The 15,883-nt window shown below is 43.2% G+C and overlaps 1 protein-coding gene across 4 annotated transcripts; it reads left to right on the top strand.

The window, feature by feature from the left end:
* GAR1 (GAR1 ribonucleoprotein) lies at positions 1–14,691 on the top strand. 4 transcript variants are annotated; one of them, XM_079766794.1, is made up of 7 exons: positions 1–838; positions 1,359–1,608; positions 3,087–3,241; positions 3,776–3,835; positions 6,872–7,016; positions 13,932–14,009; positions 14,382–14,691. In XM_079766794.1, exons 2-7 carry the CDS (start codon positions 1,371–1,373, stop codon positions 14,393–14,395), a joined length of 690 nt encoding a protein of 229 aa, XP_079622920.1. In that variant the 5' UTR covers positions 1–838; positions 1,359–1,370; the 3' UTR covers positions 14,396–14,691. The 4 variants fall into 4 exon arrangements, with proteins under 4 accessions (XP_079622920.1, XP_079622922.1, XP_079622921.1 ...); XM_079766796.1 differs by lacking the exon at positions 1–838 and adding an exon at positions 909–1,001; XM_079766795.1 differs by lacking the exon at positions 1–838 and adding an exon at positions 1,010–1,203.
* Positions 14,692–15,883: the final 1,192 nt, after the last annotated feature.

Raw genomic sequence — 15,883 nt, 5'->3', positions numbered from 1 at the left:
CGCCCAGTCAGGGTTCAACTGTCAAGGTAAGGTCTCAGAAAACTCCGGTGCAAAAGAGACCAATCAAATTGAATAAATAGGAAGTCACTAGCTTTCTTTGGGGGAGAAATTTTAGCGGAAGCTGAAGTCAGATATCAAGAAGGGGAGAGAGGAATGTAGGACAGCCGGTGCCCAGCCTGGCGGTGCTCGAACGTACTTGACACATGAATAAACTACCTGATACAAAAGATAAAAATATGGCTCGGTTCCTATCAGGTAACGCAGTTCTTTACTAGTAAAAGTACAACGGGCATCTTTTTCTTCTAGTGAAACCAGAGAACAAAAGTATAGACAAGGACAACAGTGTGGGACTGTGGAGGCAGAAGAGGGTACCGGGTGGATAAAGAGTGATGGGGGAAAATAAAAGATACGGAAGGAAGAAACAACTCCAAAGAACGCAGACAAGCCCTCCTCCCGGGTTCCGACGCGAGCAGATCCCCGCCTGGGCAGAGCGCGGATCGGAGCTGCGGTTGGAGCCGGCACCGACCACCGCGCAGCCTGAAAAGCAGGACCACGAGAGGCCAGCCGGCATCCCCGGAGACGCACGGGCGGCTGGAAGAGGGCCGGTCTCCACCTCCTCCCTCCCGGGACATCCCGGGGCAACACCGCGGTGACACTTCCTGGAACGTCAGGGTGCCACGGACGCGGCTATTTTACGCCACTTCCTTGGCTTGTCGGAAGGCACGTTGGCCTGACTGTCGTAAATTGTCGTAAACAAGTGGTTGAAGTTGGGTATTATTGTTGCTCTTCCCGCGCTGAAGGCTGTTTTGGGAAGTTGACAGCGTCGTTGGTTCTGCCGGTGAGTATTATTATTATTTTTAAATAAACTAGTTATTTGAGCTTCTGGTCGTTTCCCCCTTCACTTGGTGCCGGGACGGTGGCCTGGGAGGCCCAACGTGCGTCGGAAGTACCGCGCGGGCGGGTGTGCGCGCGCAGCCGGGCCAGCGGTGCACGTGGAGCCGGTGAGAGGCGCGGGGACCCGGAGCAGCGGTGAAGGCTGGGCGCGGAGCCCCGCCGGGGAGGGCGGGAGGCGGGCAGGCTGGGACGGCGGCGTGAGGACCATGCTTCCCGCAGGGGGAGGAGGTGCTCACCGAGGCGACATGGCTGCTGAGGGTCGGTCGGCGCTCACAGGGCTGTGGGGAAGCCACACTGCTCACCCTTCGGGTTCGTCCTGGCGGCTTGGCAGCGGGTTGGGTGGCGGAGTTGCTGTCGCTAATACGGCCCCCTGGACGGTGTTCTGACCGGGGTTCGGGAAGGTCAGGGGCTGTACCCAGAGGCCACAGTGACCGAAGGGCGGCACGCATTGCTTTTCTCACCAGGTGGGCGCGGGCATGTCTTTCCGAGGCGGAGGCCGGGGAGGCTTTAGCCGAGGTGGTGGAGGTGGCGGCTTCAATCGCGGCGGCGGCAGCAACAACCACTTCCGAGGAGGAGGTGGCGGCAGTTTCCGAGGCGGCGGCGGCGGTTTCCGAGGCGGCGGCGGCGGCGGCGGCAGAGGAGGATTTGGACGAGGGGGTGGCCGCGGCGGCTTTAACAAAGGCCAGGACCAAGGACCTCCAGAACAAGTAGTTTGTATGTCGGTTTCCAAGCTGAGCCTGCTGGGGGTGGGGGTAGGGTAGGGGTGAGGTTGAGGTTGTGGGTTTGTGTTTTTAGGAAGTTTGGGAGTCAGGTGCTGTGAAACAGATCCAGCCACTCGCGTGCAGAGGTTACTGCCTGGTTGGTGAGGCACATCTCCGGAGATGCTCTGGCATGTAAGGGGGAGATTAAGACAGCTGAAGGACACTGAGAATGCACCATGGGGGTGGAGCTGGAGCTTGGGCTGAAAGGAAGATATTAAATAGGTAATCTTTTATGCTTACCCCTATTGTCCCCGTTTTACAGAGAAGGAGACTGACTCAGTTCAGTTTCTTTGCTAGGGTCATCGTTAGGAATAAGTGATAATCAGTAAGTGAAATATTTGAGGTACAAGGCAAGTTTTCTGACTCCAAAAGCCCAGCATGTATCTTACTCTTCAGTAAGAGAAGTCAGAATTTTGCTTGGAAGGGAAACGACAGAGAGGAAGTCAAGGAAAAGACCTAATTAGAGCAGTTTTGGAGTAATTATCGATGAGGTAGGATGGAAGGCATAGAAAGTGAGAGATTTGATGGTAGAATCCCGTCAAAGAAGAGGAAGGATGCATACAGTCTAATATAAAGAATAGGCTGGATCAGTATGCAAGATGTTTTGAAGAAGGTAATAGGAGTCCAAGGTCTCAGCCCAGAAGCCATTTTAACATTCCATTCACGAAGGAAGCACTGAGAGCATGGTGGGAGTGAGAAGAAAAGGAAGGGTTAGATGGGAGAGAGATTCTAATGGAAACAAACTCAGTAGAACTTGGCTAATACTGGCAATTGTTAAAAGCTTCCAGGTTTTGAGCCTGGGTGATAGGGATGGAGAGTTGGTTTTGCAGCGGTGCGGTGAGGATTTTAGTTTGGGGTGACAATAGTCAATTAGAAATAAAGGTCGTTATTTTGAGGTTCCACACTTTTCTGGAAAAGATGGAAGTAATTGGTGAAGAGGTGGTAGTGGGAAGGTATAAAAAGGGAGGAAGAAAAGACAGGAGAGCAACCAAGACTGGTTTTGCAGTTAGGGGTTGGGGAGAATGAAGAATCAACAGAAAATGCCACACAGTGTTTAATCAAATAATGATAGTTATTACTGTAATAAAGTCACTGTTCTAGGTTGAGGAGTCTCAATGTGCCAGGCACTTTTCTAAGCAGATGACATTTAATATTGCATTTACTACGCACAATGCTGTATGTTAGGTGTTGGAACTGTTATTAGCCATATGTTAAAGATGAGGACACTGAGGCAGAGAGAAGGTGAGACCCTCACCCCAGGTCACATAGGTTGTATGTTGTGGATTGATATACCAACTCAGGGAGGCTTTTGTATCCCAGAAGAACAGATACGGTGAAATCCCAGGTAAACAAGAAGAATGCTTCCAGGAGAGGTTGGTCAGTATAATTTGAAATTGTTTTATATTTTAATGTTTTCTTGTCCTATTTCAGTATTAGGAGAGTTCCTGCATCCCTGTGAAGATGACATAGTTTGTAAATGTACCACAGATGAAAATAAGGTGCCTTATTTTAATGCTCCAGTTTATTTAGAAAACAAAGAACAAATTGGAAAAGTGGATGAAATATTTGGACAACTTAGAGATTTTGTATCCTTTTTAATTGGAAGATGTAGTGATCTCATTAGAAGGTTACTATTTGCTTTTTTATGGAGCTAAGTAGTAATTAAATTAAACGTGTTGCTTCAGACCATTACGGAGAGGGAGAATGTGTTTCCATATATACAGGGTTGGACAAAAGTACAGTTTACAGCTTGTATGGAAAATACAATAACAAATAATAATACAAGGATAAACTCTGGTTTGCATACTCACTACTGTAAATGTACTTTGCCCACCCCTGTATTGTAAAGATAGGTCCTTTTGGGAAGGTTTTAGAAATGATTGCCATTTGGATAAGTACTGCAGGATCGAGGTACTTTGCTTTGGCTATGATCGTGCAACTGGAATAGTATGGTGGAATTGAAAGTTTTAAAGGAAAATATTAATTTCCTATTGGAAACACCTATCTTACTTTTCCTAAACATTTCTATGTATTCTAACCCTTGTTTTTAAAATTATACTTGAAATCAGAAGGTTACTTTTTTTTAATCTTAATTGCTTTTTCCTTAATAAAATTAATAGTATTTTTCAGTTAAATTGTCAGAAAACATGAAGGCATCTTCCTTTAAAAAGCTACAGAAGGTGAGTCAAGCTCATGATACCTAGGGTCCTTGGTTTTATAAGTTGAATGACCTACCTCAGGGCAGTCCTGCTTAGGGCACTTGAGACTCCCTCAATATATCACCAGTGAAGCTCTTAAATTGAGATGTTCTGTACCTCAAACATTGAACTTATCTTTAAGACTAATTCATTTAATACAGGCTTTCAGAAAGTATTCCTTGCTCATGAGCAAATTTTGTAACTGCTAGAATATGTTTTTTAGTTTATGTAAAACTGTCTTATTGAAAAACCTTGCGTGACCAAGCATTCTAAACAAATCATTAAAGTATAAAATTTGAATTATTTGGAAAAAGTCAGACATTAAATATGTGCAAGAGGTAGCTATGAAAATGTTAATAGTGGGACCAAATTTAGTGTATTGGCTTTCTGAGGAAGTGAGCTTGAAGCTGAGACTTGAAAGTTGACTAACAGTTATTCCCAAACCTGGCTTCACATCCGAATTATCTGGGGGTGCTTTTAAGAAGATGTATGTCTGGATGGCACTCCCAAGAAATTTGACCCAGTATTTTTTAGGTGGGGACCAGGACTCGGTGCAAAAAGGAAGGCTCCTGGATGACTTTGATGTAGTTAGGCTAGTGCTTGGGAACAAGTGCACTAGTCAGAGAGGAGGAGGACATGCTTTATAAGGAGAGAAAACAGTGTGTGCAATCCTGAGAAAGTAAGCCACTTGAAGGATCCAGAAAAGGCAGAGGTGTAGCTTGGACAGAGAACATTTAGGAATGAGAAAGTTATGAATTATGACTAGAGGTAGGCAGGAGCTAGATTACTTAAGGCCGTCAGGTCACAAGAAAGAGTTCAGACTTTAATTTTAGTTTTGTTTTTAAATATTAGGGAAAATATGGTTAAATTTATACCTAAAAGTACTGGAAAAATAAACTCCCTGGGAAGGGTTCAGTACTCTATGTGAAGGGGCCAGGTTGGAAGAGATATTTTGGACTGGGGCAGTGGCAATGGAGAAAAATAGATGAATTTATGAGAGATGAAGTAGAATCGACAGGTCTTGATAATTGATGAGCTGTTGAAATTAAAGTAAAAAATGCCACCGTCTTTCAGATGTCTTGATTTCAGCATCTTTGTGGGTAGTGTCACCATTCACTGAAATGGGCAACACTGGAGAAGAAGGGAATTGGGGGAGGAGGAAGGACAGTTTTGGACATACTAGGTGTACCAGTTAATTATGCGGATTTTTTTCAATAGATGGAGTTACACGTATGTTGATACATATGTGATTTAATATGTATGCTATTTTGTTGTATTGACAACAAGCTTCAAAACTTCCTATGTCAAATTTTCTGAAGGTGTTAACATCATCTTAAAAATGTCGAATTTCGTGCCAAAAAAAGAGCATTTGCAGGAAGTTTTAATTTGTTACTTTATTTTGAAGAAAAGTGCTACTGAAAGTTATCGTATATTTGGGAAACTTACGGTGAACATGCTCCATCTCAAGATACTTGTGAACGCTGGTTTAAACGATTTGAAAGTAATGATTTCGATGTGAAAGACAAAGAACATCCAGGTCAACCGAAAAAGTTTCAAGACCAACAATTATAAGCATTATTGGATGAAGATGTGTGTCAAACTAAAAAACAACTTGCAGAAAGATTAAACGTTGGTCAGCATACAATTTCCGATTGTTTACAAGCAATGGGAAGGATTTTAAAGGAAGGAAAATGGGTGCCACATCAACTGAACGAAAGACAAATGGAAAACCAAAACGTCATCAGTAAAATGTTGCTTCAATGGCATGAAGAAAATCTTTTTTGCATTGAATTGTGACTGGCGATGAAAAGTGGATTTATTTTGAGAATCCCAAACCCACAAAATAATGGGTTGACCAGGTCAACCATCAACATCAACTGCAAGGCCAAATCACTTCGGAAAGAAGACAATGCTCTGCGTTTGTTGGGATCAGGAAGGTGTGTATTATGAGCTTCTAAAACCAGGTGAAACCATTAATATTGATCGCTACTGACAACAAATAATTAATTTGAACCACGCTTTGATCACAAAACAACCAGAATGGGCCAGAAGACATGGCAAAGTAATTTTGCTTCTTGATGATGCACCATCACACACTTCAAAACCAGTTAAAGACACGTTAAAAGATCTTGCCTGAGAAGTATTAACCCACCCGCTGTATTCACCAGACCTTGCTCCTTCAGATTACCACTTGTTCCGGCAGCACTTCAAAACGTATGAAGAAGTGGAAAATTGGGTCTCTGAATGGTTTGCTTCAAAACAAGAAAAGTTCTATTGGGACGGTATCCACAAATTACCTGAAAGATGGGGAAAATGTGTAGCTAGCAATGGACATTACTTTGAATAAAGCACTTTTGATGTTTCTCTTGAAATTATTGTGTTTTCTTTGATTACAAAATTCGCCATTATTAACCGGTACACTTACTATATAGATTATAGTTTTGAAGCCCTCGTGTGTGTTTTGTGCAAAATTGTGAACTATACCTCATTATGTTTCATTATTGTGAAGAAAAATATTCTTAGTCCTAAATATAGGATGGGTTTAGTTTCTACAAATCATCTATAACTTTATATGTTCAATAAAAAGTTATTGATCATTAAAATATTGAAATAGCTATATGTCAATCTTTTATTTTTATTTTAATGCTAAGTATTTAATAGTTTCCTTTTTCTTATGGCAGGCAAGTCTGTTAAGTTAAAATGTAGTTTTTGGAAGGCATTGTCTGTTTCTAAGGAGATTGAATTGGTCTTGTTAGCTGCCAAAGTTTACATGCTTTATGTACATTACTTTTTTGATCTGCACAGGACTATGTGAGGTAGTTACTTTATTATCATGATTTTACAGATCAGAAAATTAAGGCACAAAAAAACTTAACTTTTTGCCCAGGGCTACACAGTAGTATGTAGTAGAGTTTGGATTTGAACCTAGGCAGTCTTGAGTCTAGGTATAGTTATATAATCTTAATGACTGCTATATTACCCAAGTCATCACACTAATTGTTTCTATTTTACTTCCAGTTTTATATAGACCCATATAAGCTGCTGCCACTGCAGAGGTTTTTACCTAGACCTCCAGGTGAAAAGGGACCTCCAAGAGGTGGTGGCAGGGGTGGTCGAGGAGGAGGAAGAGGCGGAGGTGGAGGTGGCAGAGGTGGTAGAGGCGGTAAGTTACTTGTAGGAGAAAATGTCTAATGAGATTTCAAAATTTCAGCCAATTCATATAGTACAATTAAATTTTATACATAGGCAAACCTCCCAAATGTTTATTTACTAGAAGCCCAGTGCACGAAAATTCATGCACTCGGGTTGTCCCTCAGCCTGGCTTATGCCCTCTCACAATCCGGGACCCCTCAGGGGATGTCCGACTGACAGCTTAACCCTACCAGACCGCTGTACCGATTTATCAGTAATTTCCAAATCTGCCGCTATACCACTGTACCTAATTTTCGGTACTTTGCCTAGACCTATTTTCTACAATGTCTCCAAGTTCCATCTTATTCTAACCACTTGTTTGCATGTAACTAACATTTTTCTATATCATGTTGATTTTTTCTCTTTAATGCTCAGGAGCCCAGGTATAGGGGACAGTTAGGTTCAGGGCCTCAGGTCTGGTAGGGTTAAGCCTGCTCCCCGGGGGATCTGGCCTAAGCTGGCAGTCAGACATCCCAATTGGCAGCCCAGAAATAAAATCTATATATTTCAATGTCATGTCAAAGACCATCTATACTAATCTATACTAATATCTATACTAAAAAAGAGTAATATGCTAATTAGACCGGGAGACCTTCCGGACAAAGCTGGGGGCTTGGCAGACCTGCAAACCACCCCCAAACGGCCCTCAGCCCCTTGCCCAGGCCAGCCACGCCCCACAGCGGGGACCCCCACCCTGATCGGGGCGTGGCCTGCCTGCAAAACACTGCAGGCCCCTAGCCCAGGCCAGCCCCACCCTGATTCGGGACCCCCTTCAGGGCAGACCAGCTGGCCCCCACCCATGCACCAGTCCTCTATCTATACTAATAAAAGGGTAATATGTTAATTAGACTGGGAGACCTTCTGGAAGACTTGCTGGATGTCCTTCCAGACAAAGCCATGATGGCGGGGCCAAGGCAGAGGCGGTTAGGGGTAATCAGGCCAGGAGGGGAGGGCAGTTGGGGGTGATCAGGCCGGCGGGGGTGGGCAGCTGGGGTCGAGCAGGCTGGCAGGGAGGCCAGTTGGGGGCGAGCAGGCCAACGGGGGGCAGTTGGGGGTGAGCAGGCAGGCAGAGTGGTTAGGGGCGATCAGGCAGGCAGGCAGGTGAACAGTTAGGAGCCAGCGGTCCTAGATTACGAGAGGGATCGGGCCTAAATCGGCAGTCAGACATCCCCTGAGGGGTCCCAGATTGGAGAGGGTGCAGGCCGGGCTGAGGGACAACTGCCCCATGTGCATGAATTTGGTGCACCAGTCCACTAATCTATCTATAATAATAATAAAAGCATAATATGCAAATTGACCGAACAGTGGAATGACTGTCTGGACAACCTTTTGGACTACCACACTATGACATGCACTGGCGCCAGGCCAGCCAAGTTGGGTGCGATGCAATTGATTGGGGGATCCTGCCATTGCCCCACAGAGGGAGGCCCAGGCCACCCTCTGCATGGCGATCGATCATGGAGCCCCTGCTGGGTGGGCGGGGCCTCCCTCTGCTGGGTGATCGATCACAGAGCTCCACGATCAATCACCCTAAAGAGGGAAGCCCAGGCCACCTGGCTGATGGCACTGCGGCGGGTGTGTGGGGCCGGCCAGCAATCGCCTTGCAGAGGGAGTCCCAGGGCAGCCAAGCGATTGCACCCCACGCCTGTCGCCCACAGAGGGAAGCGACCGGTGGGGGGGAGGGGCAGTGCCACACAGATGGCAAGCAGTGGCAGTGGCAGGGTGGCAGCTGGGAGAAGGAAAGCCTCGATAGGCCCTGATCGCCAGCCAGGCCTAGGGATCCTACCCGAGGGGTCCCGGATTGCGAGAGGGCACAGGCTAGGCTGAGGGACCAACCCCCCACCCCCGTGTACGAATTTCGTGCACTGGGCCTCTAGTATATAATAAAAGGGTAATATGCAAATTGACCCTAATGGCAGAACGACCGGTTGCTATGACACACACTGACCACCAGGGGGCAGACACTCAATGCAGGAGCTGCCCCCTGGTGGTCAGTGCGCTTCCACAGGGGGAGCGCCAGTCAGTCAGAAGCCGGCTCATGGCTGGCCAGTGCAGCAGTGGTGGAGGGAGTCTCCCGCCTCCGCAGCAGTGCTAAGCAGGCCTCAGCCGTTACTCGGACATCCTCTGAGGGCTCCTGGGCTGCCAGAGGGATGTCTGACTGCCAGTTTAGGCCCAATCCCCTGGCGAGTGGGCCTAAGCTGTCAGTCGGACATCCCCTGAGGGGTCCCGGACTGCGAGAGGGTGCAGGCCAGGCTGAGGGACCCCTGCCCCCCAAGTGCACGAATTTTCGTGCACTGGACCTCTATATATATAAAAGCCCAGCGACTGGAACGGCGGAACGACCAGAATGACCGGTGGCTATGACACACACTATTGGCAGCCAACCAGCCTGATCCGGGCCCTGATTGCCCCCACCCCATGGCCAGCCTGGCTCCCAATTGGCCCCCAACACCCTGATCACTGTGTGGCTGACCACCAACCACCTGCAGCCCCTCCCCTTGGCCGGCCTGGCCCCTGATTGGGGGTAGGACCTGCTGGCCAATTGCCCGTGGCCCCTCCCCCCACCAGCCCATCTTGATGGGCCCCCATTGGGGTGGGCCAGCTGGACCCCACAGTACACGAATTTGTGCACTGAGCCTCTAGTTATCAATAAACTAGAGGCCCTGTGCACGAAATTGGTGCACTCAGGGGGGTCCCTCAGGCCAGCCTGCGCGCTCTCTCAGTATGGGAGCCCTCAGGGGATGTCCGACTGACGGCTTAGGCCCGCTCCCTCTAGGCCACGGAGGTGGGAGAGGCTTCCGCTACTGCTGCTGCGCTCGCCAACCATGAGCCTGTCTTCTGGCTGAGCAGCGCTCCCCCTGTGGAAGCACACTGACCACCAGGGGCAACTCCTGTGTTGAGCTTCTTCCCTGTGGTGGTCAGTGCGTGTCATAGGTACTGTCGACCGGTAGTTCGATCATAATGGTCGCTTAGGCTTTTATATATACAGATTAACTCTAGTTCAGTATTTTGACATGTATTTCTTCAAAGTTTTGCTACATTAATTGTTATGGACATCTAGATGATGAGCAGGGTTGGGGATGAGATGGGGTGTAGCCTTGGGTGAGGTTAGACCTGTGAATGGTGTGGCGGATGATGACAGGAGGATGGGCAGAACCAAAGTGGTGATGAAGAGATGCTGAAAATGGGGTTGGAAAGAGACAGTAAAGAGACAGAACTCTTTTCATATTTGCCTCTCTCAACTTAATTATCATTTCACTCTGCAAATGTACTTTTTGGGTCTAGATAGCTCGGAGATAATTTGAGTTCAAACATATTTCTTAAATACTTTGCGAGTACCCCTTTGGGTATTTGATGAAGGAGAGAGAGAGAGGTGAGGAGAGAACATCAATTGGCTGCCTTTCGTATGTGTTACCACTGGAGATACAGCCTGCAACCTGGGTATATGCCCTGACTGGGAATAGAACCAGCAACCTCTTGGTATATGGGACAATTCTCCAACCAACTGAACCACACTAGCCAGGGCAAAACCTTTATATTTTTACTAGAGGCCCGGTGCATGAAATTCGTGCACTGGTGGGGTCCCTCGGAGTGGCCTGCAGAGATTGGGCTCTAGCTTGCGCCCCCAGCCTCGCAGCCCCACAGCCCTGGCTGGCACCCTGCCTTGGCCTGGCGCCACCTGCTCACCCCGCACCCCGCCACCGCCACTGGTCGCCGTCTGCGGGGCGATCGGGTCCCCGCTTGCACCTGCCTTGGCCTGGCGCCACCGGCTTACCTGCTCCACCATCCTGCCCTGGTCCCGCTGTCGTTGGGGCCCATCGAGGCTGGCAGTGCCTCCACTGCTGCCAGTGCCGTGTTGCCGACACCCTCCATGTTTCCCACCGCCGCTGGCTAGGGCCTTCCCTCCCTTCCCCCGGCCGACCCCACCCCCTGCTCCAGCTCCCTGAAGAACTCCCGGTTGAGGGGACAGTTTGCATACTATGCTTTTATTATATAGGATACCAGTAATTGGAAGTATGTATTTGTTTTATTCTTAAATTTTTTGTCAATTACAGAGGTGTAATTGGCGTTGGGAAAACTGGACAGATACATGGCAAAAAATGAAACTAGAACATCTTCTTACACTGTATACAAGAATAAACTCAAAATGGATTAAGGACTTAAATGTATAACTACTATGCCTTAGTTTCAGGTCTAAGGCATAGTAGTAAGACATTTATATAATTTCTTAATGACCCTCCGATAAGTCTAGTGCATAGTTATCGCAATATTGACTATTCTCTATGCTGTACTTTACATCCCTGTGACTGTTGTAACTACCTATTTGTACTTAATCTCTTCACCTTTTTCCCGCAGCCCCCCAACTCCTTCCCATCTGGCAACCATCAAAATGTTCTCTGTATCTGAGTCTGTTTCTATTGTTTATTCTCTTATTTTGTTCTTTAGATTCCACATATAAATGAAATCCTGTAGTATTTGTCTTTCTGTCTGACTCATGTCACTTAGCATAATACTCTCGGTCCAACCATGTTGTCACAAATGCTAAGATTTCATTTTTTTTGGCCAAGTCATATTCCATTGTATATATGTACCACATTTTATTTATTCAATTGTCCATCAAGTGACACTTAGGTTGCTTTCATATCTTGGCTATTGTAAATAATGCTACAGTGAACATAGGGGTGCATATATCTTTTCTAATTAGTGTTTTGGATTTCTTCAATTTAATACCCAGAAGTGGAATTGCTGGGTCCTAAGGTAGTTCTACTTTTAGTTTTTTGAGGAACCTTTGTAGTGGCTGCACCAATTTTCAATCCCACCAACAATGCACAAGTGTACCCTTTTCTTCACATCCTCACCGACACATGTTGTTTGTTTATTTATGATAGCCATTCTGACAAGTGTGAGGTGATATCTCATTGTGGTTTTAATTTGCATTTCTCCAATGATTAGTGACATTGGGCATCTTTTTATATGTCAATCAGCCATATGTATGTCATTTTTGGAGAAATGTCTGTTTAGGTCCTCTGCCTATTTTTTAGAATTTTTTTTTTTTTTTTTTTTTTTTGGTGTTGAGTTATATAAGCTCTTTATAAATTTTGGATATTAACCTCTTATCAGGTGTATCATTGGCAAATATAGTCTCCCATTCTCTAAATTGTCTTTCATTTTATTGATGGTTTCATTTGCTGTGCAAAAACTTTTCATTTTGATGTAGTTCCATTTGCTTATTTCTTCTATTGTTTATCTTGCCCGAGGAGATACATCAGAAAAAATATTAGTAAGAGCAGTGTCTGAGAGCTTACTGCCTATGTTTTCTAGGAGTTTTATGGTTTCAGGTTGTACATTTAAGTCCTTAATCCACTTTGAGTTTATTCTTGTATACAGTGTAAGATGTTTTAGTTTCATTTTTGGCCATGTATCTGTCCAGTTTTCCCATCGCCATTTATTGAATAGGCTATTTCTACTGCATTGTGTACTTTTGTCTCCTGGGTCATGGATTAATTGACTATATAGGTTTGGATTTATTTTTGGACTCTATTCTGTATTCTCCATTGATCTCTGTGTGTGTTTTTATGCCAGTACCATGCTCTTTTTGACTACTGTAGCCTTGTATAGTTTGATATCATGTAGTGTGATACCTCCAACTTAGTTCTTTCTCAAGATTGCTGTGGCTCTTCAGGGTCTTCTGTGGTTCCATATAAATTTTAGGATTGCCCGGTGGTTGAGCGTCCACCCATGAACTAAGAGGTCTCACTGGTTCAATTCCCGGGATGTGGACTCTATCCCCTCTAAGCAACACTTAGTGTTGCTATAGGGCGTGCAGGGGCAGCTGATCAATGATTCTTTCTCTTCATTGATGTTTCTATCCTTCTCTCCCTCTCCCTTCCTTCCTCTCTTTCTAATTCTTCCTGTCCATGAGCACAGTTATATGCTTCCATTTATTTGCATCTTCTTCAATTTCTTCAATGTCTTATAATTTTCCAAGTACAAGTCTTTTACCTCCGTGGTTAAATTTATTCCTAGGTATTTTTTTAATGCAATTATAAATGGGATTGTTCTCTTGATTTCTTTTTTTATAGTTCATTATTGGTGCATAAAAATGCAACTGATTTCTGAGTTTTAATTTTGGATCCTACTACTTTACTGAATTCACTTATCAGTTCTAATGGGTTTTTGAGTGGATTCTTTAGGGTTCTCTCTAATAATGTCATCTGCAAATAGTGACAGTTTTACTTCTTCCTTTACAATGTGAATGCCTTTCATTTATTTTTCTTGGCTAGGACTTCCTGTAATTTCTCTTTTTATAATTCATTATTTCTTACAAAGTAAGCTCCCCAAAATAAATTTAAAAAAAGGAGAGACTGAAATAGGAAGCCATTATGAGTTGGATAATAGAAAAATGCTTTAAAAATTTAAAATTTCAAGGCTAATCAGCATGTATCAGTGATGGTTCATAGGCAGCTTAGTTAACCTTAAAGGATGTGTTTGTGGTAGATGAAAGCCACCCATATCTGCGTCCCTTTGTTCTTAGGGTAAAAAGCCTTTGTTCAATCAAAAAAGTGTTTAGTGGGGGGAAAAGTATTTCGTGTTATCAAAAGTTAAGATGCTCATACATTTAACAAGAGGGTAAAATCAAACTTTAAAGTAATAAGCTTTTCTAATTCATTAAAACAGAATACTTGTTTAAAAAATTGTAGTCTAGGGTTTTAGCTTTCTACTCAACTGGGAAACTTCTGCAGGTTTTCCATTTTTATCTTTTAAAAAATTGTGCAAGATAATTTGTAAAATTTTTTTTATAACTGTAGGCATTGTATTGATATTTGTAGGCCTACCAGAATAGGATAGGCTACAGTTATTTAATAAATGTTTCCTTTATTTTTAGGTGGTTTTAGAGGTGGAAGAGGAGGAGGTAGAGGTGGAGGCTTCAGAGGAGGAAGAGGAGGGGGTGGTGGTTTTAGAGGTAAGTATGAAAAAAACACCTTTAAATGACTGAAATTCTAGAATTGGTATTATCTGCCATTTTAAAATTGTTTTATTTTTGTTTGCCAGCAAGTCCGTAGAACATCATGGTGTTCTTTGTTTTATCCTAATTTATAGCTTCATTTTATATCACTCTTCCTTGCTTTTCCCTTTGAGTTTTATCACCTACTTCCAGTTTATTTTGCTGTATTTTTAATTAGAAAAATAAAAAGGTGTAATATGAATGACAGTTAAATTTAGTAAAGTAGGTTTGCTAAATGTTACAAGAACTAATGCTGATTTTAAACTTGAGATTTGGGTAATAGTATTATTAATTTCCATACCTTTAATACTTTCATTTTCTCTTAATCAGGGAGAGGACATTAAGTGTAACAGTTGACAGAGGAACTTCACCAATTGATTTCTGCGTTAACCTGCATGGTCTACTTCTGTGGATCAGAAATTTGTTTCTTGAGCAAGTCTTGAAGAACCGGTTACTACATGACAGTGGCACTCAGATGTCAATGTCACACAAACAGAGTGCAACAGAATAGGCACTTATGGAGCTTGGACAAGTGTTTTATTGTTTTATATAATGCTCGGAACTGTGATTGCTTAATAAATGGACAATTTTCACATGAAACATATTTGAATTTTTACAATAAAATGTTTTATTTCTTTAAGTTACTTAGAGCTGTGTTTATTAAACCAGAGCTATTTTTGAGGTTAAAATGAATAATTAAAGCTTAAGCCCAGTTGTTTTCATGTAGAAAAAAAATGATCTGTTTACATATATAACTGATCTTTAAAAACATAATGCTAGTGAAGGAATACTTTAACATTATTTGTAAACCAACACCCCTTTCTAAATATTTGCCTTTTATACACTAGGACATTATCACCCTTTATTGTATTTTCATTTTGTGTGTTAGTAAAGCAGTTTCTCTAATTGTAATGATTAATTGATTACAAAATTTTAGTATTGATTACAACTCTATTAAAGTTGGGACAGCTTTGTTCAAAGAGAACTAAAGTTCAAGAAATTTCTGAAGAAATGTTTAATTTTTCAACATTTAATATAGATTGAATGTTGAAAGTTTTACTGATTGTTCTTATTTTACATTTTTAAAGGGGATCTAAAGGTTTAAGATGTTATTTACCATAAGCAAATATTTGATTTCCTGCTACATGTTCAGATGCCTAGTTAGAGACAGTACAAATGAAATTGGTGTTGATCCCTATTGCTGTTGTAGTATCATGCAGTAGCCATGATAGCAAGTTAGAGTACTGTGATATGGGACCATTTCCCCTGCATTGATTTTTTTTCCCCTTGTGTTTTTTCTCCGGAATGATATTACTATATCTTTTTCTAAATTTTTCCAACCTATGCTCATTTGAATAGCATAGAGTATTGCCTGTGTCAGTATTGTGGGTTTTATTACTCTTGATGGAATTGTAGCAGGATTAGTAAATATGTAGGACATAAATATATATGATGAACAAATACGTTGAAAATTACTGTTTCCCAGTAAGCAGTTGTGCTTTTACAACATGGAGATTTCTTTCACCTTTTACTTGGGTAAATCTTTTGGTCATTGGCCGTCTTTAATCTTTTATTTTCATATTTTATTTTTCCTATTTTTTCCTTAATGTAGTTCATTCTGGGTTTCCTTTGGGGCACTTAGTTTGGAATCAATTTCACATATTTAGGGAGCCTAACACTAATGAATATGGTATTGAGGAATCACCGAGTCCATTGTGAGAGATATTTTCACGCTTATTCAAACATGTTAAATCTTTTTTGAGTTCACTAAATAACATTCTAATTGCATCATATTAAAATGCATTGTTGCCATAGCAATTAAGCAATTTAAT

Source organism: Cnephaeus nilssonii (genome assembly GCF_951640355.1).
Source record: "Cnephaeus nilssonii genome assembly, chromosome: 1".
NCBI lineage: Eukaryota > Metazoa > Chordata > Mammalia > Chiroptera > Vespertilionidae > Cnephaeus > Cnephaeus nilssonii.
This window is presented reverse-complemented; position numbering and strand designations above follow the sequence as displayed.

What these genes read in the sequence shown, in the direction of transcription:
- GAR1 (XM_079766794.1), top strand. Translation starts at nt 1,371, where the DNA reads ATGTCTTTCCGAGGCGGAGGCCGGGGAGGCTTTAGCCGAGGTGGTGGA. An exon ending in ACCTCCAGAACAAGTAGTTT is followed by an intron (nt 1,609 to 3,086) that starts GTATGTCGGTTT and finishes GTCCTATTTCAG; the next exon opens with TATTAGGAGAGTTCCTGCAT. An exon ending in TTGGACAACTTAGAGATTTT is followed by an intron (nt 3,242 to 3,775) that starts GTATCCTTTTTA and finishes TAAAATTAATAG; the next exon opens with TATTTTTCAGTTAAATTGTC.